The sequence below is a fragment of the Pelophylax lessonae genome (genome assembly GCF_965119305.1).
Source record: "Pelophylax lessonae genome assembly, chromosome: 6".
Classification (NCBI taxonomy): domain Eukaryota; kingdom Metazoa; phylum Chordata; class Amphibia; order Anura; family Ranidae; genus Pelophylax; species Pelophylax lessonae.
The window spans coordinates 25,529,861-25,556,213 of NC_138773.1; the positions used below are offsets into that span (position 1 = coordinate 25,529,861).

Here is a 26,353-nt window from a genome sequence, read left to right on the forward strand (position 1 = left end):
ACCCAATAGTGCTAAAAATTCCAGCTCTACCTCCTCCCCTTGTTTAGGTGGCCTATAGCAAACCCCCACAATTACCTTTCCCTTTTCTCCTTGCCTATGGAGTTCTACCCACACGGATTCTAACTCCTACTCATCCGTAATATCACTCCTCTCTATCACCCTTACATTGTTCTTGACGGAGACACATACCCCTCCCCCCTCTTTTTCCTACCCTGTCCTTCCGGTACACCAAATGCCCTTGGATATTGGCCAGCCAGTCATGTGAGGGGGTCGAACCAAGTCTCAGTTATTCCCACAAGGTCTATGTCCTCCTCATGTACTAACATTTCCAACTCATCCATTTTATTAGCTAGGCTCCTGGCATTCGCATATACCCCTCTTAGTTTTACGGAAGTTAAACGTGATTGGTGGTTATGTTTATTCCTGTTTTTCCCGCACAGACCTACCAATTAATGTTATGGCCCTACTGTCTCTAATACTACCTTCTGTCCTTTGCTCCCCCCCGTCTCCTAGTTTAAAAGCCCCTCCAACTTGGTGGCCATCTTTCTCCCCAAAAGAGCTGTACCGTCCCCATTAAGGTGCAGCCCATCCTTACTAAAGAGCCAGTAGCCGACTGAGAAGTCAGCCCAGTTCTCCAGGAACCCAAACCCCTCCTTCCTACACCAATTCCTCAGCCACTTGTTAAGTTCCCTAATCTCCTTCTGCATCTCTTGTGTGGCTCGAGGTACAGGCAGTATTTCAGAGAAAACCACCTTGGAGGTCCTATTCCTCAATCTATTAACCAAGTCTATGAAATCGTTCTTTAGGATCCTCCACCTTCCATTTACTTTGTCATTAGTGCCCACATGCACCATGACCGCTGGGTCATCCCCAGCCACGCACAATAATCTGTCTGCCAGATCTGCAATGTGCCGAACTCAGGCGCCCCGGTAAACAACATACTGTTGTTTAGTGTGGCTGGATCCTATAGTGGTGGCACAGTTTAGACTCCGAATGGCGGTATTCCATGGTAGGGTTTAGTGTGGCTGGATCCTATAGTGGTGGCACAGTTTAGACTCTGAATGGCTGTATTCCATAGGGCACAGTACAAAGAAGTAATGGTGGAACGCAGAACAGCTTTATCCTAGAGTGAGGCGAAGTACAGAAGAATTTGGGTCAAGAAAAGGCATTCAACTGCATCAGTGTGACATCACATTTTTATTTATTTTTTTTAAAGTTTCTCCACATCTTTTGTATCTGAAAATATATTGTTAGCTTATCTTTTCTACAGCCATGAATGAGACTGTAGGAAATTCTCCATAACTTCTCAGAGCAAAGCGGCCCTGCAAACAAGTAAAAGCCACATACAGAGAACCTGTAACAATAATACATTTAAAAAAAAAATAATAAGTATGCACGGGGCTTGTTTTGCTGCAGCATATTCAGCTAGGGGGTTTGGCACTATGTACAAAAGTTATTTCTACAGCTGAACTCCAGGCAAACCACTAAAGATAAAAATCCTGATGGCTACTACAGGAGCCAGAAAGAACCCCGGTGCCCAGGAAGGTGTGTCCGGTATCAGACGTGAAGATTCTTCAGGTGACTGTATTAAACATAATGAAGAAGGAAAGACTAGTGTAAAAGGTCTCCTTCCGCAAGGGCCATGTCCTAAAATCATGACAGAGTCTCTTTAAACCTTAAAGGGTAAGTTCACCTTTTCACAAAATCCTGACCACCCCGCTGCATATAGTGGCCTTGCTGTAAGTGTAGCAAGGAAACTGAATTTCCATTGAAAGGCTCACAATGGAAAGCAAGACCCAACCAACAAATGAGAAACACTTCTTCCTTCTTAGACACCATACCAGAAGAAGGCACGACAGGTGTGCTTCCAAATGGTGCGCATTCTGATCTATCCGCTCTTGGAATGTGCATTGCGGTGTACACCGGCATCATGGTCGCCCTGTCCAGAAGCGGCCAGCATTAGTTCATCTTTTTATTTTTTTTGTGAAAAGGAGACCTTACCCTTTAAGGAATCCTCTCCCCAGAACATGAACAGCTTGTCTTGCTTCCGCCGTATTCTTATAATAGAATAATTAAAAATTTGAAGTCCTGTAAACAGAAATAGGACTGTCCCAAGTACAGCAGGTTGTTTCTAGGCTACAAAACATTAGAAAATCAGTAACGACAAACCAATGTACAAAGTTCCTACAACCGGCAGACGACGTCCTCCGCCTCCTCCACTTCTGAGTTGTGGTGATACAAAACCGGCACCTGAGGCTATTCCCGGTTATGGAAAGTGAGGCAGAGGCGCCATCCTGTGACTGTTCCGATTCTTGGTGTGGGCTCTGGGGTCATTTCTTGGCGGTCTTTATGGTTTTATGCTTTGGGGGAGTCCATTTCAGGTTCAGGGAATCCACTGTGGACAGAAACAAGAAGCAGAATTAGTCAGCTGACACTTTACATAAACACAGTCTAGATCTGAGATGTGGAATAGTGGGAACGGAGACAAAGTGTCCCGTCTAGCTGGAGCTGCACTTTCAGAGGCAAATCATTTCTTCCCCAAACTTAGGCAGGATATACAGTGCCTTGAAAAAGTATTCATACCCCTTAAAATTTTCCACATTTTTGTCATGTTACAACCAAAGACGCAAGCGTATTTAATTGGGATTTTATCTAACAGTCGAAAAAAAAGTGGCAGGAAAATTATAAATTATTCTCAACATTTCTTACAAACAAATATGTGAAAAGTGTGGTGTGCATTTGTATTCACCCCCCTGAGTCAATACTTTGTAGACCCACCTTTCCCTACAATTACAGCTGCTCTTTTTTTTGGGGATCTCTCTACCAGCGTTGCACATCTAGAGAGGGACATTTTTGCCCATTCTTCTTTGCAAAATATCTCAAGCTCTGTCAGATTGGATGGAGAGCGTCTGTGAACAGCAATTTTCAAGTCTTGCCACAGATTCTTAATTGCATTTAGGTCTGGACTTTGACTGGGCCATTCTAATACATGAATATACTTTGATGTAAACCATTCCATTGTAGCTCTGGCTGGATGTTTCGGGTCGTTGTCCTGCTGGAAGGTGAACCTCCGCCCAGTCCTAAGTCTTATACAGTCTCTAACAGGTTTTCTTCTAAGATTGCCCTGCATTTGGCTCCATCCATCTTCCCATCAACTCTGATCAGCTTACCTGTCCCTGCTGAATAAAAGCATCCCCCACAACATGATTCTGCCACCACCATGTTTCACAGTAGGGATGGTGTGTTCAGGGTGATGTGCAATGATAGTTTTCCCCCACATATAGCGTTTTGCTTTGAGGCCAAAATCATCTGACCAGAGCACCTTCTTCCACATGTTTGTTGCGTCCCCCACATGGCTTCTCGCAAACTGCAAATGGGACTTCTTATGGCTTTCTTTCACCAATGGCTTTCTTCTTGTCACTCTTCCATAAAGGGCAGATTTGTGGAGTGCATGACTAATAGTTGTCCTGTGGACAGATTCTCCCACCTGAGCTGTGGATCTCAGCAGCTCCTCCAGAGTTCCCATGGACCTCTTGGCTGCTTCTCTGATGAATGCTCTCCTTGCCCGGCCGGTCAGTTTAGGTGGACGGCCATGTCTTGGTAGGTTTGCAGTTGTTCCATACTCTTTCCATTTTCAGATGATGGATTGAACAGCGCTCCGTGAGATGTTCAAAGCTTGATTTTATATATATATATATATATATTTTTTTTTTTTATAACCTACCCCTGCTTTAAAACTTCTCTATAACTTTATCCCTGACCTGCATGATGCTGTTTGGATACGCACTATACAACTTTTGTTGTTCGATTTCCTTTAGATTAAAGCCCCGTACACACGTACCGATTGTCGGCCGTAAATATTCGGCCGACGACCGATCGCACGATTGTAGGCTTGTTAGTATGATGCTTCCTACAGCGCATTTTCGGCCGAACAGAATCTGTCGTGCAGGCATTAAAATTTTTGTTGGCCAACACCAGAACGGCCGATTGTTCGTCAGTCAGTACAGATTTCGGCCGGCAGACAGCAGATTAGCAAGACTGGGCATGCTCAGAAAATAAAAAAGACAAGAAAAGTTAACCATCACATGACATCACTTCTGCAGTCGGCTGTTGTTGGCCAACAAAATTCGTGTGCAGTCTTTTGCAGTTTTCAACAGACAGGACAGCCCTGGACAAAAGACGGCCGATCGTATGGCCGACGATCAGTACCTTCAACTATGTGGTGCAAGGGCCTGCCTGATTGAATACAAGTTGAAAGCGTTTAGGAGACACAGCTGTCATCCTTCTGCTCAGCGGGCGATCGGCGGCTCGATCCCACGCTGAGAAAAGCAGAGTCCATTTGATGGACATAGTGTGTGAAAGGAGCCTAAGGTTCTCTAACAAACCTCTAGGGCTTCACAGCACAGCTGTATTTATACTAAGATGAAATTACACACAAGTGGACACTATTTACTAATTAGGTGACTTCTGAAGGCAACTAGTTAAGCTCGATTTTAGTTAGGGGTATCAAAGTAAAGGGGGCTGAATAGAATTGCACGCCACACTTTTCACATATTTGTAAAAAAATAATTTTTATCACTTTGTGTCGGTCTATCACAAACTCCCAATAAAATATATGTAGGTTTTTGGTTGTAAAACGACAAAATGTGGAAATTTTCACAGGATATGAATACTTTTTCATTGCACTGTATACATGCTGTAATTTTATTTCCACGGATGGGGGAATCCTTCTCGCGGCACTATTGTGTTCTCCTGGCCAGGGGAGCCATCCGTGCCAGAACACAGTGATTATAGCCACTGGCTTATAATAAGCACATGCAAAAATCCAGCATGCTGGTTGTACCAATGCTGATTGATGGATCAACTCAGGTACAATCAGCCTGTCCTATAGATCAGTGGTCCTCAACCCTGGCCTACAGGGCCCACTAACAGGCCAGGTTTGCAAGATAACTGAAATACATCCCAGGTGATATCACTTGCTGCTCAGTGATTGCAGTATTCTAGTTTGCATCTCCCCAAGGTAATACTTAAAACCTGGCCTGTTAGTGGGCCCTGTAGGGCAGGGTTGAGGACCACTGATCTATAGATGGCCAGTTTAGCCGGGACTGAAAAAAAGATTTGAACCCTCAATGGCCAGCTTTATTTAAAAATTGACAGCAATAAGAACCTGACCGAGGGTCACAGGTAAACACAGATCCCTGCTGAGCAGGAAGGTGACAGCTCCCTCTCTGCTCTGTGTGTGGAGAGAGAGGTGTCAGAGCCCCATGCATCTCTATGGGGGAATTGGATGAGAGCGGAACGCCTGTCCGCTCTCATTGGATCCCATCCGATCCCCTGGACAGATGGAAAATAGGGTTTCCATCCGTCCGGATTTCACGGACAGGATCGTATGGCAGCGGGTGTCAGCGGACATGTCACCTCTGACATCCGCTGCCCCATAGGGATGCATGGAGCATCCGATCAGATCCGCCAAAAAAACTGACAGGCGGATCTGATCGGAGCGCTCATGTGAAAGGACCCTTAGACAGAGATTGCCTCTCCAATTTTTGGATACATGTCTGGTGGAAGCAAAGGAGAGCCACATCAGAAGAAATCCTGTAATAAGGAATGCGATTACTTTGGATATTATATATATATATATATTTTTTTTTTTTAAAGAAAGGACTGCAGGAAGCTGACCTGTAATCGGGGGCTTCTTATACTGCGCGCTCTTCAGATGCTCCTCCACCAGTTTGGGGGTGACACATATGACATGCTGTCCCTTCCAGTATTTCACCATATTCAGCGACTGCAGAGTGCCGATGATGTCGTTCTGAGTAATGCTGGTCATTCGGCTGAAAGGGAGGGATAAAAGTGTCAGTTTCCCCATACATAAAAAAGGAAATCGGACCACTGACCCACCATTCCTGCAAACTTTACCTGAGGTCTTTGATGGACAGCGTCCCCCGGAAGTCCCGCAGGATCTCTAGCAGCACCCAGGACCAGTAGCTGCGGTAGCTCAATTTGCCCAAATCAGACAACGGTTTTTCTGGTGACCCCACCGTGCTTTCCAGCTTGGACAGCTCATAACCTGGAGAAAAAAAACCCAAAGGGAACCGGATAAAGAGAACCATCTCCTTACTGTTAAAGGCTGGTTTAAAGGACACAATTCCTTCTATTGTTGAAGATCTTTCTGAAAATCTAACTGCTTGTTTTTTTTACTAAAAGAACACTGCCTGCATGCTTGTTGGCAGCCTGTGACCAAAGGACTGAGCGTAAACCATGCTAGAAGAGAGGGAGGGGTTACTTAATGGTCTATTAATATATTATACATACATAACACTTGTTTTGGATTTATGTACAATGAGTATAGAAAACAATCATCCCCCCCATTTAAAAAAATCACATTTTGTTGTTTTGCAGCCTGAAATGAAGACAGACAGTTTTTGTTTTATCCAACTGTATTCACTCAGTGCAACTTATAACATCCAAGTGAAAGATAAAACACCAACATGTCAGAAAAAGAAAAAAAAAAAAAAAAAAAAACCAGAATCGATTATCGGCCTCCCCTCATACATTAAAGAAAATAGATCTCGCCATGGTGAAATACGTTAAAACCAATTTTTTTTTAGGAAAAATAATATATTGCACTTACAAGAAGATGTAACAGATGAGCACTGTTTGTATAAGGTCTGACGGATACTGCTTCCGCAGCGTGCGTTCCATCGACCGGAAGTGCCTGTGACAGGAAATGAGGTTGTACGCTCTCTGCCTTGCTAAACGCTGCGTTTCACCCTCCCAATGGGCGTTATCAATAGCTGGCATAGAGAGCGTGTGATTAGCTTATATATCTAAAACAGCTCCTCCTACTCCTCCTTGATCCAATTGTACAGCCTCCGCTCTGCCAGGAAGTGTCTCTCCATATTACTCAGCTATACCAGAGATCATTATTCTAAATATTTGTACTTGTCTTGCCATTGGTAATGGGCCATTAAATGCTCATCGATTACATATTTACTTATAAGCATTATCTTATAGATATTTTATGTTTTCTTATATCATGCTACATTTAAAACAGCAGCGACCCCTAGTGGGCTTCTGACAAACTGCACTCATTTCCAATAGCATCATTACATCTCTATATCAGACAATAATAAAATAGTCAATTAATATCATAATTAAATATTCTAATCGCCCCAAGTTCCTAAACTATTCCCAAACCTACTTAACCGCTTGCTGACCGCCGCACGACTATTTACTGCGGCAGTCAGCCCCTCACAGGCAGAGCGACGTAGTACTACGTCGCTAGCCTGTAAGGGTCTAGGGAGCGAGCGAGCGCGCGCCCCCGGAGGTGCGGTCACGGACCCCCCCGCGCGTGTGACCTGCGGACCCGATGTCCGCCGGTCACTCGGTGATCGTCAGTGGAGAGGTAGAAAGGCAGGCGGCTGATGTAAACAAGCCGCCTGTCATTCTCCCCTGTGTATGAATAGTGATTATACGGTTCTACTATGTAGGACCGTTGATCACTGTTCCTACACCTCAAGCCACAGCCAATCACAGTTAGAATCACGCCCCTAGGGACACACATAACCCCTCCCTCTCAAAAAAAAGTTAACACCTTCACTGCCAGTGTAATTTTACAGTAACAGCGCATATGTATAGGAATGATTACTATAGAAATGTCACTGGTAACCCCAAAAGTGTCAAAAATGTCAGTCAATGGTCCGATCTGTCCGCCGCAATGTCGCAGTACCACAAAAAAAAAAAAAAAAAAAAAAAAAAAAATATGACAAAAATCGTTCCCTTTGTTAGTAAACGCGATAACTTTTGCGCAAACTACGCTTTTTGCGATTTTTTTTTACCAAACATATGTAGCATAAAACAAATTGGCCGAAAATGTTAAAAAATTTTGATTTTTAAATTTTTTTTTTTGGGGAATTTCATATTAAAAAAAAATGTGAAAAATATTGTTATTTTTGAAAAATGTACGCTCTTTTTTTGTTTATAGCGCATGATCAAAAAAATAGCACAGGTGATCAAATACCACCAAAAGAAAGCTCTGTTTGTGGGAAAAAAAAGGACGTCAAATTCGTTTAGGTACAGCGTCGCACGACCACGCAATTATCCGTTAAAGTCACGCAGTGCCGAATCGCAAAAAAAACCCTGGTCGGAATGGGGGTAAAATCTTCCGGGGCTTAAGTGGTTAATAAGTATATTTGCTCTATCTGCCCTCTTATAAGAGTCTCAAGACAAAACAAACTAAAAATAAATTAAATTCATCCATAAAAACTTTAAATATGTGAATAAATAAAAATCACTTATAAAACAATTAATATCTATCTCCACATTTAAGCCTTTGGGTGTCATACTTCCTAATCTATGAATCCACCTTGTTTCATTCTGAGAGATGGCTTTCTTCATATTGGTTCCCCTCCAGTGTCTCTCTACTTTGTCTATTGCGCACAATTTAAGTTTTCTTGGGTCTCTATTGTGGTACAACCTATAATGGTTGGACAAGCTAGGTTTCCGAAAGCCATTTTTGATGTTGACATGTTCCCTGAGTCTAACCCTTAGTTCCCTTATGGCTCTACCCACGTACTGGAGTCCACATTCACATTCAAGAAGGTAAGTCACGTGTGTGCTTCCACAGGTGATAAACTTCTCTATTTCATATTGTTGTTGTGTGTTATTGGACTTAAAATGGGTTACCTTTCTTGCTTTGTTATTAGTCCTACAGGTACGGCAAATAACACATCTGCCACATCGAAAAAAGCCTATTTGGTCTAAAAACGTGACAGTTTTCATTGGTGGATCTGGAATACTTTTAACTATCTTGTTTTTCAAGGTGGGGGGGCATTTTATAAATACATTTCGGTTTGTTGGGTAATATATGTTTATATATCGGATCCCTAAAGCTACGTTCACATGTTGGCTTAGCGGATATCGGGCAGAATCACCGCTATTCTGCCCGCAATCCGGAAACCATTGCAAATCGCGGGACGCCTGTGCGTTGCCGTTGATTTGCAATGGCACCCCAAACGCTGTGCGATGTTGCCGCGATTTCCGCCTGCCGAATCGCTGTAACATCGCGCAAACAAAATCGCAGGACACATGACACCCAAAAAAGGTACAAGAGCTTCCTTGGGACGTCATGCGTCCCGCGATTTTGTTTGCGCGCGCGGGGATAGCGGGGGCGGGAGGCGCGCGCTCGCCCCCTAGAGGCTCCTGGGCGAGCAACGTAGCCCTACTCCTGCCCAGGAGAGCCAGACTGCCGCAGTAAATAGTCGTGCGGCGGTCGACAAGTGGTTAATATTAGTATACAGTGAATCTACATCCACACTTGCTAAAATGGGGTGTTCCGTGATAGTGAGTCCTTCAATGAAATTTAGTACGTCTTTACTATCTCTAAGATAGGAAGTAGATTTTTGCACTAGGGGCTGTAGAAAATGATCTAAATATTCACCAATTCTGGAAAACAAAGATTCCACACCACTTATGATGGGTCTCCCTGGTGGCTTTGTGGAATTTTTATGTACTTTATGTACCTGGTAGATAATAGGCATTTTAGGGGCATCCGGAATAAGATATCACTAAGATTCTGACTGCAGCTGTCCCAAGAAAGAATTGGAAACCTTAGGATCTGTGTGAAAAAGAAGGAGTGGGAAACGCCATCTAAGTGCAGTTAGTCTAAAAAGTGTTCAATCATGTATCCCGGTGGAAGGTATGCAGAGCTTGACAGGGTCACGGCTGGGTCTCTACGATCAGGCTCTAGGAGCTGCTGAGCTTAGACATCTGTCTGGCTGGAAAGGTGTTGTAGATGGCAGCAAGTCGGCCACAAGGTGGAGACAGCAGATGACTATGGATGCCAGCTGAAGGGGTGTACCGTGGGGGATGGAGTTCCTGTTGGCAGGCTGCAGTGACTCCGCTCATAGAGACTCTGAGAATGGCGGCTGGTCAGTCACGTGGCGGTGGCGGCAGGAGTCTGTAACAAATCGGCTAGCGGGGTGCAGCGCAGGGATGGTAGTCCTGCCAGCGGCCTGGGATGGCAGAGCTGATGCTGCCGCCATCTACAGCACTCAGATGCCGGGGCTTCCCACTCCTTGTTTACACTAGTCAGGAGAAAAAAATGTTAAAGTCTTTATCAATGCCTAGAAGCAGAGTGAAGTCTATTAAGAAGTGGAAGGTATTCGGTACACAGACCCTCCCTGGATCAGGATATCACTCCGAATGAAAGAGCCAGGAAGAAACTGGTCAGAGAGGCCACCAAGAGGCCTACAGCAACTCTGAAGCAGTTGCAGAAATTTATGACAAAGGGTGGTCATTGTGTGAATGTGACAACAATATCACAAATTCTCCACAATTGTATGGAAAGGTTGCAAGAAAAAAGCCACTCCTCAAGAAAGGCCACATGCAGTCACCCCTCTGCTAAAAAACACACCTTGAAGATTCTGAGGCCACATGGAAAAAGGTGTTCTGGTCAGATGAGACTAATGCCTCGTACACACGCAACGATTGTTGGCCGTGAATTTTCGGAAAACGTCCGATCGGCCGATTGTTGGCTTGTTAGTATGATGCTTCCAACAACCGACTGCGACTTTTCGGCCGAACAAAATCTGGTGTGCAGGCTATAAAATTTTTGTTGGCCGTCAACAGAACGGCCGATTTTCCGTCAGTCCGTACAGATTTCGGTAGACAAAAATCTGATGAGCAAGACTGGGCATGCTCAGAGAAGAAAAAACACACAGAAAATAAACCAGAACATGACATCACTTCTGAAGTAGATTTTTTTTGGCCGAGAAAATTCGTGTGCAGTCTAGGCACATTCCAACCAACAAAACACAACTTGGACAAAAGTCGGATGATCGGTCGGCCGATAATCGTTGCGTGTGTACGAGGCTTAAGGCCCCTTTCACACAGGCGGACCCATTCAGATCCACCTGTCCGTTTTTCAGGCGGATCTGATCGGATGCCCCATCCATCTCTATGGGGCATCGGATGTCAGCGTAGACATGTCAGCTGACATCCAATCTGTCAAATCTGGATGGATGGAAACCCTATTTTCCATCCGTCCAGCGGATCAGATGAGAACGGACAGACGGTCAGTTCCCATCCGATTCCCCCATAGAGAACAGCGGGGACCTGAAAGCTCCATCTCCACACACAGAGCGGAGACAGAGCTGCCATCTGCCTGCTCAGCAGGGGATCGGCGGATCGATCCCCCGCTGAGAAAAACGGTCGACGGACTCCCCTGTGTGAAATGGGCCATAATTTAATTATTTGGCCTCAACACCAAAACTATATGTATAGCAAAAAAAAAAAAAATACAGCTCACCATCCAAATAACAGCATTCCTACAGTAAGGCATGGAGAAGGTAAAATCCCCTAATGAGGGTTGGTACTATCCTGTTATGGGGGGTGTTTCTCTGTAGCAGGGACTAAAGCACTTGTCAGGATAGAAGGAAAAATGGATGGGGCAAAATACCATCAAATTCTTGGGAAAAATCTGCTGTCAGAAAGTTGTCAATGGGAAGGTGGTTTACTTTTCAACAGGACAATGACCCAAAGCACACAGCAACAATGAGCACACAGTGGTTGATGGAGAAAAAAGGTGAATTGTCCTTGCATGACCTAGTCAGAGCCCAAACTTCAACCCCATTATTAACAGCTTGCCGACCGCCCACAGTATTACTGCGGCAGAGCGGCTCAGCTGCGTCCAGTCATGTAGTACTACATGACTGGAGTGCATGTGGTCTCGGCGGGAGCTGCGCACCCGCTGTGTTTATTCAGGCCACGGGAGGAGAGGCGATTGCTGCCTTCCTCCCGCGATCGTCTGGGAAACAGAGAGAAGACCCGCCTGCTTATGTAAACAAAGCAGGCGGATCTTCTGTGAGACAGGCAAGGGACAGATCAGCAGTTTCAGCAAATGCCTCGTACACACGCAACGATTATCTGCCGACCGATTGTCCGACTTTTGTCCAGAGTTGTGTTTTGTTGGTTGGAATGTGCCTAGACTGCACAAGAATTTTCTCGGCCAACAAAAATCTACTTCAGAAGTGATGTCATGTGCTGGTTTACTTTCCGTGTGTTTTTTCTTCTCTGAGCATGCCCAGTCTTGCGCATCAGATTTTTGTCTGCCGAAATCTGTACTGACTGACGGAAAATCGGCCGTTGTGTTGACAGCCAACACAAATATTATAGCCTGCACACCAGATTTTTTTCGGCCAAAAAGTTGGAGTCGGTTGTCGGAAGCATCATACTAACAAGCCGAAAATCAGCCGATCGGACGTTGGCCGAAAATTCACAGCCAATTATCGACGCGTGTGTACGAGGCTTAAGCTACAACTGCGATCTGTCTGTGGCTGTCACAGAACCCTCCCCTCCCCTTCACAGTTAGTAAGCATATAGGCTTACATTAACCCCTTTGATCACCCCCAGGGTTAACCCCTTCCCTGCCAATGACATTATTACAATAACCGGGCATATTTATAGCCCTGATTACTGAAGTAATGTCACTGTTTCCCCCAAAAGTGTCAAAAATGTAAATTAGGGTTCTGATCTGTTCGCCGCAATGTAGCGGTCCCGCTAAAAATCGCAGATCGCCGCCATTACTAGTAAAAAAAAAAAAAAAATTTAAATAAAATAAAAATGACAAAAACTTTCCCCTAGTTTGTAGACGCAATAACTTTTGTGCAAACCAATCAAAATAAGCTTATTGCGATTTTTTTTACCAAAAATATGTAGCAGAAAACAAATTGGCCTAAAATGTTAATAAATTTTGATTTTTACATTTTTTTTGGGAAAGTCCTATAGCAGAATGTGAAATATATATATATATATATATATATATATATATATATATATATATATATATATATTATTTTTTTTTTTTTAAATTGTTGCTCTCTTTTTTTGTTTATGGCGCAATAAAAAAAAAAAAAAAAAAAAAAAGCACAGGTGATCAAATACCACCAAAAAAAAGCTATTTGTGGGGAAAAAAAGGATATACATTTTGCTTGGGTACAGCATCGCAACGCAAGCAATTGTCCGTTAAAATAACGCAGTGCCGAATTGCAAAATAGGGCCTGGTCAGGAAGGGGGCAAAATCTTCCGGGGCTGAAGTGGATAATCTGTGGAGTGACTAAGACTGCAGTCCACAAATGGTCACCATCGAGTTTACCTGAACTTGAGCAGTTCTGCAAAGAAGAGCGGTCAAATATTGCAAAGTCTAGATATGCAAAGTTAGACAGACATATCCCAACAGACTAAAGGCTGTAATTAAAGCAAAAGATGGTTCAACAAAATACTGACGTAAGGGGGAGATCCTTTTTCCAACTCAGTGAATCCGTTTTTGATTTTTTTTCCCCCTGACATGTTGGTATTCTATTTTTTACTTGGATGTTATAAGGGTTGCACATAATACAGCTACTAAATACAGCTGTATAAAACAAAAACTGTCTATTTCAGGCTGCAAAGCAACAAAATGTGATTTTAAAGAGGGAGGGGCGATTATTTTCTATAACCACTATATACACTCCTCAAAAAAATTAAAGGAACACTTTTAATCAGAGTATAGCATCAAGTTAAACTCCTGGGTATTGATCTGGTCAGTTAAGTAGCCGAGGGGGTTGGTAATCAGTTTCAGCTGCTTTGGTGTTAATGAAATTAACAGGTGCACTAGATGGGCAACGGTGAGACGACCTCCAAAACAGGAATGGTTTTACAGGTGAAGACGACTAATAGTTTTTTCCCCTTCTCATCTTTTCTGACGGTTTTTCAATAGATTTGCATTTGGCTAGGGTCAGTGTCCCTACTGGTAGCATGAGGCCATACCTGGACCCTATAGAGATTGCACAGGTAGTCCAACTCCTCCAGGATGGCACATCAATACATACCACTGCAAGAAGGTTCTGTGTCTCCCAGCACAGTCAAGAGCATGGGGGAGATTCCAGGAGATAGGCAGTTACTCTAGAAGGGCTGTAGACGGTCCTTAACCCATCAGCAGGACTGGCATGTGTTCCTTTGTGCAAGGAGGAACAGGATGAGCACTGCCAGAGCCCTACAAAATGACCTCCAGAAGGCCACTGGTGTAAATGTCATTGACCAATTAGAAACACACTTCATGAGGGTTACCTGAGGGCCCAAAATCCTCTAGTGGGCCCTGTGCTCATTGCCCGGCACCGTGGAGCTTGATTGGCATTTGCCATTGAACACCAGAATTGGCAGGTCCACCACTGGCACCCTGTGCTTTTCACAGATGAGAGCAGGTTCACCCTGAGCACATGTGACAGACGTGAAAGGGTCTGGAGAAGCTGTGAGAATGTTATGCTCTGGCAGTGCTATTCCTGTTCCCCCTTGCACAAAGGAGCAGATACCGGTCCTGCTGATGGGTGAAGGACCTTCTACAGTCCTGTCCAGCTCTCCTAGAGCAGTGGTCCTCAACCCTGGTCCTCAGGGCCCACTAACAGGCCAGGTTTGCAAGATAACTGAAATACATCCCAGGTGATATAATTTGCTGCTCAGTGATTGCAGTATTCTAGTCTGCATCTCCCCAAGGTAATACTTAAAATCTGGCCTGTTAGTGGACCCGGAGGACTGGAGTTGAGGACCACTGCCCTAGAGTATATGCCTGTCTCCTGGAATCTCCTCCATGCTCTTGAGACCTTCTGGCAATGCCACGTATTGATGTGCCATCCTGGAAGAGTTGGGACTGCCTGTGCAACCTCTATAGGGTCCAGTAGTGACACTGACCCTAGCCAAAATGCAAAACTAATTAAAAAAAAAAAGAAGAAAAGTCGAGTAGGGAAAAAAAATATCAGTGGCCTCCACCTGTAAAACCATTCCCGTTTTGGAGGTCATCTCATTGTTGCCCATCTAGTGCACTTGTTAATTTCATTAACACCAAAGCAACTGAAACTGATTAACAACCCCCTCTGCTCCTCAACTGACCAGATCAATATCTCAGGAGTGTAATTGACTTGCTATACACGGATTTTTCATTGGACAGTGAATCCGCATCATCCCCCTTTGTCCAATCAGAAATGAACTGACCCGAGCAGCTGCATACCAGAAAGTAGCAGAGCGATCTTACTGACCTGCAATTTGCAAAGTCAAAAATGACAAACTCTTTGGCCAACAGAAGAGTAAACATAGATGTATGTCATATGAGTAAGATCAGCTCCTTTTTGAAGTATGCAAGTCTTCTAACTGGCTTGTATTGTGTCCCCATCTGCAGTGTCCCCCATTTCCTATGGTGAGAGGTGCAGAGAAATCTTTATTTCGGATAACTGTATACGTGGCACCACTGAGAAAGAAGTCACTTACTGAAAGCGATGAGGAATTTTCCATAGCCGCGTCTCTGATACGGGGGGAGTGTTAGGATGCAGGCCACGTTATTTCCATCCGGAGACTCCTTCTCCTGAAATTATACAGCATCTTACATAACAAAGGATCCTGGGAGATACTAGAAGTAGTTACATAACAATATGAAGCTGCGGGCACTAATCACCATCTCATATAAAAGTGCTGTGCAAATACCAAACTACAATTGTGCTGCGCTTCAAACTAAAAGCTGAAACATACAAAATAGTAAAGAATTCAAGTGGAATTAAGGTCAGACCTTTACAATAAAGCTGACTGTAATCCTAAGTGGTATAAGTCATAAAAACATCATGCTTAACTACTTCCTTACTAGGGGTGTTGAAAATTAAGGATGCATCAATGCAACAATTAACGATTTGAATACGATGCTGAGGAACAGCCGCATTGATGACATCATCCCGGCTCCCCCCCCCCCCCCCCCCAGGACAGCCCTGCCGGCTGCCAGTGCACTCAAAAGATAAAACAAATTAGTGTCAGTGACTCCGTTTCAGGGACCTAACCTAGTAAAGATATAATGTAAATTGGCAGTGTTATGTCAATGGGGGGGGGGGGGAGGGGCTGTGTAATGTCAATGGGGGGGGGGAGGGGCTGTGTAATGTCAATGGGGGGGGGAGGGGCTGTGTAATGTCAATGGGGGGGGGGAGGGGCTGTGTAATGTCAATGGGGGGGGGGAGGGGCTGTGTAATGTCAATGGAGGGGCTGTGTAATGTCAATGGGGGGGGGGGAGGGGCTGTGTAATGTCAATGGGGGGGGGAGGGGCTGTGTAATGTCAATGGGGGGGGGGGGGCTGTGTAATGTCAATGGGGGGGGGGAGGGGCTGTGTAATGTCAATGGGGGGGGGGGGAGGGGCTGTGTAATGTCAATGGGGGGGGGGGGGAGGGGCTGTGTAATGTCAATGGGGGGGAGGGGCTGTGTAATGTCAATGGGGGGGGAGGGGCTGTGTAATGTCAATGGGGGGGCTGTGTAATGTCAATGGGGGGGGGGGGCTGTGTAATGTCAATGGGGGGGGGGGGGGGCTGTGTAATGTCAATGGGGGGGGGGGGCGGCTGTGTAATGTCAATTGGGGGGGGGGGGGCGGCTGTGTAATGTCAATGGGGGGGGGGGGGGGCGGCTGTGTAATGTCAATGGGGGGGGGGGCTGTGTAATGTCAATGGGGTGGCTGGGCTGTGTAATGTCAATGGGGTGGCTGGGCTGTGTAATGTCAATGGGGTGGCTGGGCTGTGTAATGTCAATGGGGGGGGGGGGGGGCTGTGTAATGTCAATGGGGGGGGGCTGTGTAATGTCAATGGGGGGGGCTGTGTAATGTCAATGGGGGGGGGGCTGTGTAATGTCAATGGGGGGGCTGTGTAATGTTATGTAAATGGGGGCTGTGGGCAGTAATCGTGATGCATCGATAATCGTTCACATGATAATCGTAATCTAATCGAAGAGACCAGCGAAGATGCGCAGACCTATTCCTTACCGCTGGACGTCCTATGACATCCTGGGCTTTAAGCCGCTGCAGGCATTCAGATATAATTTATTTTCCGCCGGCGATTCCCTTCACCATAAGAACAATCACAGCGGCTGTTCAGCCGCTTGATCGTTCTTACAGGCGGCGGGAGGGGACACCCCCCCTCCCACCACCCTCCGGTGCTTCTACTGGCTTGCCCATGCGATCTACGAGCCGGAGAAGGAATCGGCCGCCGGTGGAAAGTTCACCATAGACACTGCACGGACCAGATGGTCCCAAGCAGTCTATGACTGCTTGGCCCGGCCTGGAAGTTTTCAATACTGCACTGATCTCGGCTGGATTTTTTTTTTGGATTTCAGGCTTTCTAGCCTGTAGGAGAGATCTGAGGTCTTATTGATCCCAGATCTCCCCATAAAGAGGACCCGTCATTCACTATTCCTATTACAAGGGATGTTTACATTCCTTGTAATAAGAATACAAGTGATCAAAAAAAAAAAAAAGGGAAAGTGTAAAAACAAAAAAAAAAAAAAATATAAATAAAATAATAAAAAAAAAATTTAAATTGCCCGCACACGGAAGCAAACCCACACGTTCATTGCGGCCACATATTTAAACGGCGTTCAATCCATACATGTGAGGTATCGAACGTTCGAGCAAATTCTAGCCCAAGACCTCCACTAACTCTAAACTGTTAACCTGTAAAAAATGTTAAAGTTTAAAGCGTTGCCTACAGAGATTTTTAAGTACCGAAGTTTGGTGTCATTCCACGAGTGTGCGCAATTTTAAAGCGTGACATGTTATGTATCTATTAACTCGGCGTAACATCATCTTTCATATTATACAAAAAAATTGGGCTAACTTTAGTGTTTTGTTTTAATTCACATTCAATTTCCCCCCCCCAAAAAAAAATGCGTTTGAAAAATTTCTGCACAAATACTGTGTGACATAAAAAGTTGCAATGACCGCCATTTTATTACCTAGGGTCTCCGTTAAAAAAAAAAAAAATTATATTATATTTATATATATATATATATATATATATATATATATATATATATATATATATATATATATATATATATATATATATATATATATATATATATATATTATATATTATATATAATGTTTGGGGGTTCTGAGTAATTTTCTAGCAATTAAAATGATGATTTGTACATGTAGGAGCGGAGTGCCAGAAATCGCGCGGTATTGAAGTGGTTAATACATGCAGTGATCAATTACAGCCTGATAGCAAAAATATTAAAATTTAAATAAAGATGAAAATCAGAGTAAGAATATAGAAGTGGATTATGGGTTACAATTACCTTGGAGAAATAGCCAACGATGTGGGCCCCTTGCCGGTCCACTTCAGTCAGGATGTAGAACACGAACGGCTCCACGTCGAAGTACAAGGTTTTGTGATCAAGGAAGAGCTTGGCCAGGAGGCAGAGGTTCTGGCAGTAGACCTTGTGGTCTTTCCCGTCCACTTCATACACAGAGATGTTGTTCTTTCTATAGATCTCTTTTCCTGGCGGCTGCCTCCACTGACACAGGCCCTGGGACCAAAAGAATAAACAATCCATGTGTCAAATGGAATCTAGAAGACCAGATTCACAACTTTTCATCTACTGAGTGTAATGGAAACACACGCCAATGTGTTTTATTGTACGCTGATGTGTTGTGTGTTTTATTGTAAAATAAAACACATTGATGTGTTTGGAAGCGTTTCCATGTATTTCTATTTAAGAAAATATGGGGGAAAAAAAATGCACCAGAACTCGTAAAAGGGGGCTCCAACAAAGTCACTACTCTGATTCGCTTGAGTGTAGACTCCAGCTTGAGCTGTTGAACTTCATAAACATCAGGCTTTCTACAATAGGGGCTGAGATGACAGTGCACAAGCCAAAAGCTCCACCTGCTGGCTAAAGAATGCATACTAATCCCATTCAACACACTGAGTTTGCCATCTACCATTTTTCTGAGAATTTTCTTGTCTAGGTAAAGCCACTACATTCTTTTGCATAAAAATGATTCAGACTCCCAACCCATATAGCTCATAAAAGGGCCACACAAGGTACAGGTCACCTACAGTCTTGTAGAGGGAGGTGTCCAGTATTCTATCACACCTACAGCTTGTAACCTACCAAAGACTGTACTTTAAATGAACTACAGCCTGCTAAAGGGCCACAGACAGTATTCCAGTCCCCCTACAGGCTTTAAAGAGCAACAGACAAGATTTAATTTGAACCATAACCTGCTAAAGGGCCACAGACAGTATTCAAGCCCCCTACAGCCTATAAAGAGCTATGGGCAGTATTCCAGGACCCCTACAACCCATAAAGGGCCAGAGACTATGCCCCCTAGAGGCAACAAAGGGAAAATACAGTATTGCAATTCCCTACAAGCCATTAAGAGACACAGACCGTATTTAATTTGAACCATAGCTTGCTAAAAAGGGCCACAGACAGTATTCCAGGCCCCCTACAGCCCATAAAGAGCCATGGACAGTATTCCAGGCCCCCTACAGCCCATAAAGAGCCATGGACAGTATTCCAGGCCCCTACAGCCCATAAAGAGCCATGGACAGTATTCCAGGCCCCCTACTGCCCCTTAAGGTTCATAGGCAAGATTTGCAGGCCCCCTACAGTCAAGGGCCACAGATGGTGTTCCAGGCCCCTAAAAAAAAGCCCATAAAGAGTCACAGACGGTATATTAGACCCCCTAAAGCCAATGAAGGGCCACAGATTGTATTCCAGCCCCTCAATAGCCCATAAAAGAGCCACAGTTTTGTTTGAGCCAACAAAGGAAAAATACAGCATTCCAGGCCCCTACAGCACATAAAAGGCCACAGACTATGCCCCCTAGAGGCAACAAAGAGAAAATTCAGTATTGCAATCCCCCTACAAGCCATAAAGAGACAGACAGTATTTCATTTGAACTATAGCCTGCTAAAAGGGCCACAGACAGTATTCCAGGCCCCCTACAGCCCATAAAGAGCCATGGACAGTATTCCAGGCCCCCTACTGCCCATTAAGGGTCATGGACAAGATTTGAAGGCCCCCTACAGTCAAGGGCCACAGGTGGTGTTCCAGGCCCCTAAAAAAAGCCCATAAAGAGTCACAGACTATATATTAGACCTCCTAAAGCAAATGAAGGACCACAGCTTGTATTCCAGCCCCTTTAACAGCCCATAAAAGAGTCACAGTTTTGTATGCCCACTAGAGCCAACAACGGGAAAATACAGCATTCCAGGCTCCTACAGCTCCATAAATGGCCAGAAACAATATTCCCAGGCCACAACAGCTCATCAAAGGCTACAGACAATATTCCCAGCCACCTACAGTCCATTAAAGGGCCATATATGATATGCCTGGCCTCCTAAAGTCCAAAAAAGGCCAAGGATAGTATTGCAGATCCCCTACAGCTCACAAAGGGAAAGGACAGCATTCCAGGTTACCTACAGGCCATAAAGGGCCAGGGATAGTATTCCAGGCCACCGACAGAACATAAAAGGCTACAGACAGTATTCCAGGCCATCTATTCGCTAAAGGGCCATATATGATATGCCAGGCCCCCAAAAGTCCAAATGAGGCCAAGGACAGTATTCCACATCCCCTACAGCTCACAAAGGGAAAAGGACAGAATTCCAGGTTACCTACAGGCCATAATGGGCCAGGGACAGTATTCCAGGCCACTGACAGCTCATCAAAGGCTACAGACAGTATTCCAGGCCACCTACAGCCAAAAAAGAGTCAAGGACAGTACTCCTAGCCACCTACAGCCCATTAAGGGCTACAAACAGTATTTAAGGTAACCTTTAGCCTATCGAGGGATATCTACAGTATTCCAGGTGACCGGCAGCCTGTTAAAAGGCCATGGATAGTATTCCAGGCCACCTAAAACTCTTACCAGGTGGTAGCGGTAAGTTTTCTCAAACTTCATGTATTTTAGGCAGTACTCGCACACCCAGAGCTTCGGCTGCTTTCCATAATCCTCCGGGAAGGGAGAGAAGTACCATGCGTCAATTTCATAATTGCCGATGTGAATCTTATCCACGTATTTCACTTTTGTGATCTGACAAAATAAGAAAAAAAAAAAAAGGCTTAAAATCTGCTGCAGACTGAGTGGAGGTGAGGGAGCAGGCAGCACTCCAACACATTCAGAAGTCATTGGCCTATAAAACTTACCGCTTCATGTTCCTTTTCCAGTGCAGCCGTGGTGGGATCCATTTCTGCATAGGTCTGCAAAGAGATCGGACACATTCATTAGCGCTGCCCCCTTCCTAGTCAGTGGTGAGGCACCAACAAAGTTTTACACTATTTATGACGTGCACTTTTCTAAACCTCTGACAGATTAGAACCTCCGACAGATTAGAACCTCCGACAGATTAGAACCTCCGACAGATTAGAACCTCCGACAGATTAGAACCTCCGACAGATTAGAACCTCCGACAGATTAGAACCTCCGACAGATTAGAACCTCCGACAGATTAGAACCTCCGACAGATTAGAACCTCCGACAGATTAGAACCTCCGACAGATTAGAACCTCCGACAGATTAGAACCTCCGACAGATTAGAACCTCCGACAGATTAGAACCTCCGACAGATTAGAACCTCCGACAGATTAGAACCTCCGACAGATTAGAACCTCCGACAGATTAGAACCTCCGACATGTTTTTATTGTTATCTGTGTCCCCATTAGGGAGACTCACTTTTTTGATTTGTCCTGCAGTCCAATGTTACAGGGACAGAAAGCAATGGAGAAATATAACAAATGTCAAAGGAACAGGAATAACAAATGTCAATGGAACAGGAATAGAGGGGAAATCTTCCAGTGGGTGGTGACAACTGCCCCATATTAACCAGTTAAGGAGCGCCCTCCAGCAGATATACGGCTGATTCTGCACCCTCTCCTGTGGGGGGGCACATCTGCCGTGATTAGACATTGCAGAAGCTGATCTTCCGGTATGGCACTTGATGTCCACCCACACACGTCGGGCAGAGACATAGGATAGAGCTCTGCTTATGTAAACAAGGAAGAGCTCCGTTCTAACGGGGGAGTTATGGATTGTGTGTTCCTGCAGGGAATAAATCCATCACATCCCTTAGCAAAAGCAGCACATACAGCACACACAAACACTGGTTAGGCACACATTTAAAGTGGAACTTCACTCTCTCAATCAACATGGACTAATTCTAATCCTTATGCTGCTAGCATTAGTAAACCGATAAACTTTCCTATCATATTTATTTGCTTTAAACTTTTTTTTACATTTCTTCAGTTACCTTACTGGTTTCTATGCCTAGGCAAATGAAGTCATACATCCCAGGAGTCTTCAGGAGGGCAGGGAGGGTTCTCAGCTCAACATATGCCTGAGCTAAGGGCAGATGGATTCCAGGAAGTAAATGATACGTGAATCATCTGCCCTTACTCAAGATGGCCATGACCAGAAATGCTGGGGGGGGGGGGGGGGGGGGGGTGTTTTTCAAGATTATTTCTCAGAAAAATACAGCATGGAGACATGGATAATTGGGGGAGGAGACCGCTTTGAAAAATACAAATGAATTAAATAGCATTTTTGGTTTGTGGTGCTCAGATACAGTGCAGTTCCACTTTAAGCCTTTGATCGCCCTAGAGGTTTAATCCCTTCCCAGCCAGAGTCATTAGTACAGTGACAGTGTCCGTTAGTGTTCGATTGTCCACCGCAATATCGCAGTCCCACTATGAGTCGCTGATCACCGCTATTACTAGTATAAAAAATGAATATAAATAAGTACAAATTTGAGTATATATCCCATAGTTTATAGATGTGATAACATTTGCACAAACCAATCAATACTCAATAATAAAAGAGTCCATTCACACTAACATGACTCGTGAGGCGACTTGTCAGCCTGACAAGTCGCGGTCCATTGACTGCTACAGGACCCGTTCTAATAGGAGCGACACAAGTCGCTCCGACTTATAAAAAGGGTCCTGTACTACTTCGGGGCGACCACGGAGCGACTTGCATAGACATTCATTATATGAAGTCCGTGCAAGTCGCTCCGAAGTCGCGGTGCACGGGACTTCACAAGTCGCCCCCGAAGTAGTAGTAGGAGTCATGCCGCGGTAGTGTGAATGCGGGCTTATAATATTATTATTATTAATAATCAATACAAACCAATCAATTACTGGGATTGTTTTTTTTTTTTTTCCATACCAAAAATTTGTAGCAGAATACGTATTGGCCTAAATTTATGAAGAAATTCGATTTTTAATTTTTTATGTTTTATAGCAGAAAGTAAAAAAATATTGTTTGTATTTTTCAGAATGGTCGTTCTTTTTTTGTTTATAGCACAAAAAAAAATAAAAAATAAAAAAAAAAAGACGCAGTGGTGATCAAATACCACCAAAAGAAAGTCCTATTTGTGGGAAAAATATTTTTTTCAGGACAGCTTTGCATAACCGATCAATTGTCAGTTAAAAGTAATGCAGTATCGCATAAAATGGCCTGGTCATGAAAGGGGGGGGGGGGGGGGGAGTAAATCTTCCGGAGGTCAAGTGGTTAACAAGGACACTTCCTCCAAGAAAAACACAGGCCCTCTGTCCGCTGCATTTCAGGAATGCGACTCTATGGCACGGATTCCTCACCTTCTGAACATGGTTAATCTCATCGTGCTTCCTCTTCTGATTTCTGGTGATTTTCCTCTCCGGTTGCTCAGACAATTCATTCAGGTACTGGTCCGTGTTTTTCTGAACAGCGTCCTTTGCCGTCTTGGTCAGCGCTAACCGGTTCTTGTCCACCCATTCATCCAACCGCCTGTTAACTACAGAGGATACAAAGACTGGCTGAGACACGTGGAAAGAAATCTTAGACCTTTAGCTAGGAGATCAAATGGATTCATGAAAAGAAGATTAGAATAAGAATATACTGCAGACCGTGTTTTTAAATTACTTTTTTTTTTTTAGTTTATTGAGCTTTCGTTAATCCCTTATTCTTGTATTTCTTAGGTTCTGTAGGAAGTAGTTAGTTAAAGGGGTTCCAAAAGGCAGAAGGTTTATCTTCATGCATTCTTTGCATGAAAGTAAAAAAATCTTCAGTGTTCAGCAGCTCCCCTAAGCCCCTCCTAATACTTACCTGAATCCCATCTCGATCCAGTAATGTGCACAAGTGCCTCAGCCACCCCAGACTCTCCCTCCTGATTGGCTGAAACTCAGCAGTGGTACCATTGGCTCCTGCTGCTGTCAATGTCAGTTAGCCAATGAGGAGAGAGGGCGGGGCCGAACTGCAGCTGTGTGTCTGAATGGACACACAGAGCTGTGGCTTGACTCGGATGCCCCCATAGTAAGCTGCTTGCTGTGGGGCACTTGACAGGAGGGAGGGGAAAAGAGTGACGAAAGAGGTACCCGAGGAGGATCTGGGCTGCTCTGTGCAAAACGATTACACAGACCAAGTATAACATGTTTTTTTTTTTTTTTTAAACACAAACGACAAGACATTAGTATTACTTTAACCACTTGCCTACCGGGCACTTTCACCCCCTTCCTGCCCAGGCCAATTTTCAGCTTTTTTTCACACAAATAGAGCTTTCTTTTGGTGGTATTTAATAATCTCTGGGTCTTTTATTTCTTACAAAAAAAAAAAGAAAAAAAGAGAAAATTTTGAAAAAAAAAAAAAAAAGTTTTTCTTATTTTCTGTGAGTAAATTTTGAAAATAAATAAATTTTTCTCCTTCACTGATGTGCGCTGATGAGGCGGCACTGATGGGCACTGATAGGCTGCACTGATGGGCACTGATGAGGTGGCACTGATGAGGTGGCACTGATGGGCACTGATGAGGTGGCACTGATGAGGAGGTACTAATATGCCGCACTGATGAGCACTGATAGGCGGCACTGACGGCCTTCCGGAAATTAGAGCCCGCGCTGTAGCCATCTTTTGGCTATAGCGCGGGCCGGAAGAAGTTAAAGCTCATCTCTGGCAAAAAATGAACCCCCTCCCACCTCTCCTGGAGTTTTTCTTTTCCCCCTTGTAAAGAAAAGATATACTCACCTAAGTCTGCCAGGTTCCCGGCCAGCACCATTTCAAGGGGCTAATGTCATACCTGTTCTTTATCTTCAGAGGACCACGCAGTTGGACAGCCAATAAGAACTATCCACATCATGCAGGCAGTGACATGTAAACCTGATGAAAGATCCCACCTGATGTAAACTGAACAGGAGAAAATGGGATTTTTGATTTACCGTAAAATCCATTTCTCTGATGTTCATTGACAGACACCACTCCTGATCTTCTTAACCATTGGGTTATACTGCCCCCTATAGGACACTAGGCAGAAAAAAGTCTGGCTATGCCTATGGGCAGTCCCAGGGGGTATACTCCCTCTCTCTGCAATAGGTACTCAGTTTTCTTACAAGCAGTGTGAGAAGAATTACAACTCCACAGAGGGATGGGTGCTGTGTCCATCAATGAATTTTAGAGAATTAGATTTTAGGGTAAGTCAAAAATCCCATTTTCTCCTTCGTTCATTGATGGACACAGCTCCTTAGAGGGAAAGGGAACACCTTTTCCGCTCTAGATGGCTTGTGAGTGCCAAAGGGAACCTGCGCCGTTGCCACAGCTGTGTCCTCCATCTTTAAGGTCTCACGCACAGCTACAATCAATGCGTCCCCCAGCGCCTTTTCTTACGTGGTTGCAGAAGAGGAGGAATCCTCCTCACTATCTGAGGATACAGGGCGTGTGGTCGCAGACCCAACAGGGTGACCCACATCCGCCGAATCAGATTCAGGATCTGATGAGGCAGGGGGCGCTTTTTACCAGCCCGTTGCCCAAAAGCTACCTCCACCTGGGACACAAAGGACTCCAGGACCGCCCATCAGTGCATCAAAGGACTGATGGGACCCAGAGGGCCACGCAGCCTCAGAGAGAGGATCAGGTGGGGAGATGTCCTCCAAAGACTTCATGAGTGACCCCATAAAAAAGTGTAAACCACTGCTAAGGGACAACCCCACTGCTCTGGCAGCCCACCCAGTTGCCATTTACAGAGCACCAAATCGATCCTCAGCAGAGAGGGAGAGGACCCCACCAGACTCACCAACCCGAAGAAACCAGGCACCACAGCCACCAGGGGAATCTGCACTGCAGGAGCGGTGATCAGAAAATTAAAGGATCCAGGAGCCAGCACCAGAGGATAAGGAGGGGCTCCCACCGCCGAAAATGCCGCCCAGAGGGCTCCACAGACATGGCCTCCGCTGTTTTCTTTGCTAAACCACCGCAAAATGGCCACTGGACTACATAAACATGACCTCTGTGCATTGCAGCACAAGGCTACAACAAAATGGCGGCCCCGTGTGGCACCATGAGGCTCCCAGGGACCCAGGAGGGATCAGTAGGCCTCAAGGACAGGCCCAGGCAAGAGGGGGGCCCTGGTGGAAGCCCCCACCAGGTACAGCCCCCCCCCCCTCAGCACAGCCGATCAACTGGTCGCCGACACCGCCCCCCCCCCCCCACCCCCAATCGGCAGCATTGCGCTCTGCACCCACCCCAGAAGGTGGACCA

The 26,353-nt window shown here is 44.9% G+C and overlaps 1 protein-coding gene across 1 annotated transcript in view; it reads right to left on the reverse strand.

The window, feature by feature from the left end:
* Positions 1 to 2,086: 2,086 nt before the first annotated feature.
* The window catches only part of KAT8 (lysine acetyltransferase 8), a 41,704-nt gene continuing 17,437 nt past the window's right edge, over positions 2,087 to 26,353 (reverse strand). The window contains exons 4-11 of the mRNA XM_082261975.1: positions 23,447 to 23,622; positions 20,998 to 21,051; positions 20,720 to 20,884; positions 18,136 to 18,366; positions 15,301 to 15,394; positions 5,920 to 6,070; positions 5,680 to 5,834; positions 2,087 to 2,395 (exon numbers count right to left, since the gene is read on the reverse strand). Of these exons, the coding sequence (XP_082118101.1) occupies positions 2,331 to 2,395; positions 5,680 to 5,834; positions 5,920 to 6,070; positions 15,301 to 15,394; positions 18,136 to 18,366; positions 20,720 to 20,884; positions 20,998 to 21,051; positions 23,447 to 23,622 (1,091 nt within the window). The 3' untranslated portion in view covers positions 2,087 to 2,330. The remainder of the gene's footprint in view (positions 2,396 to 5,679; positions 5,835 to 5,919; positions 6,071 to 15,300; positions 15,395 to 18,135; positions 18,367 to 20,719; positions 20,885 to 20,997; positions 21,052 to 23,446; positions 23,623 to 26,353) is intronic.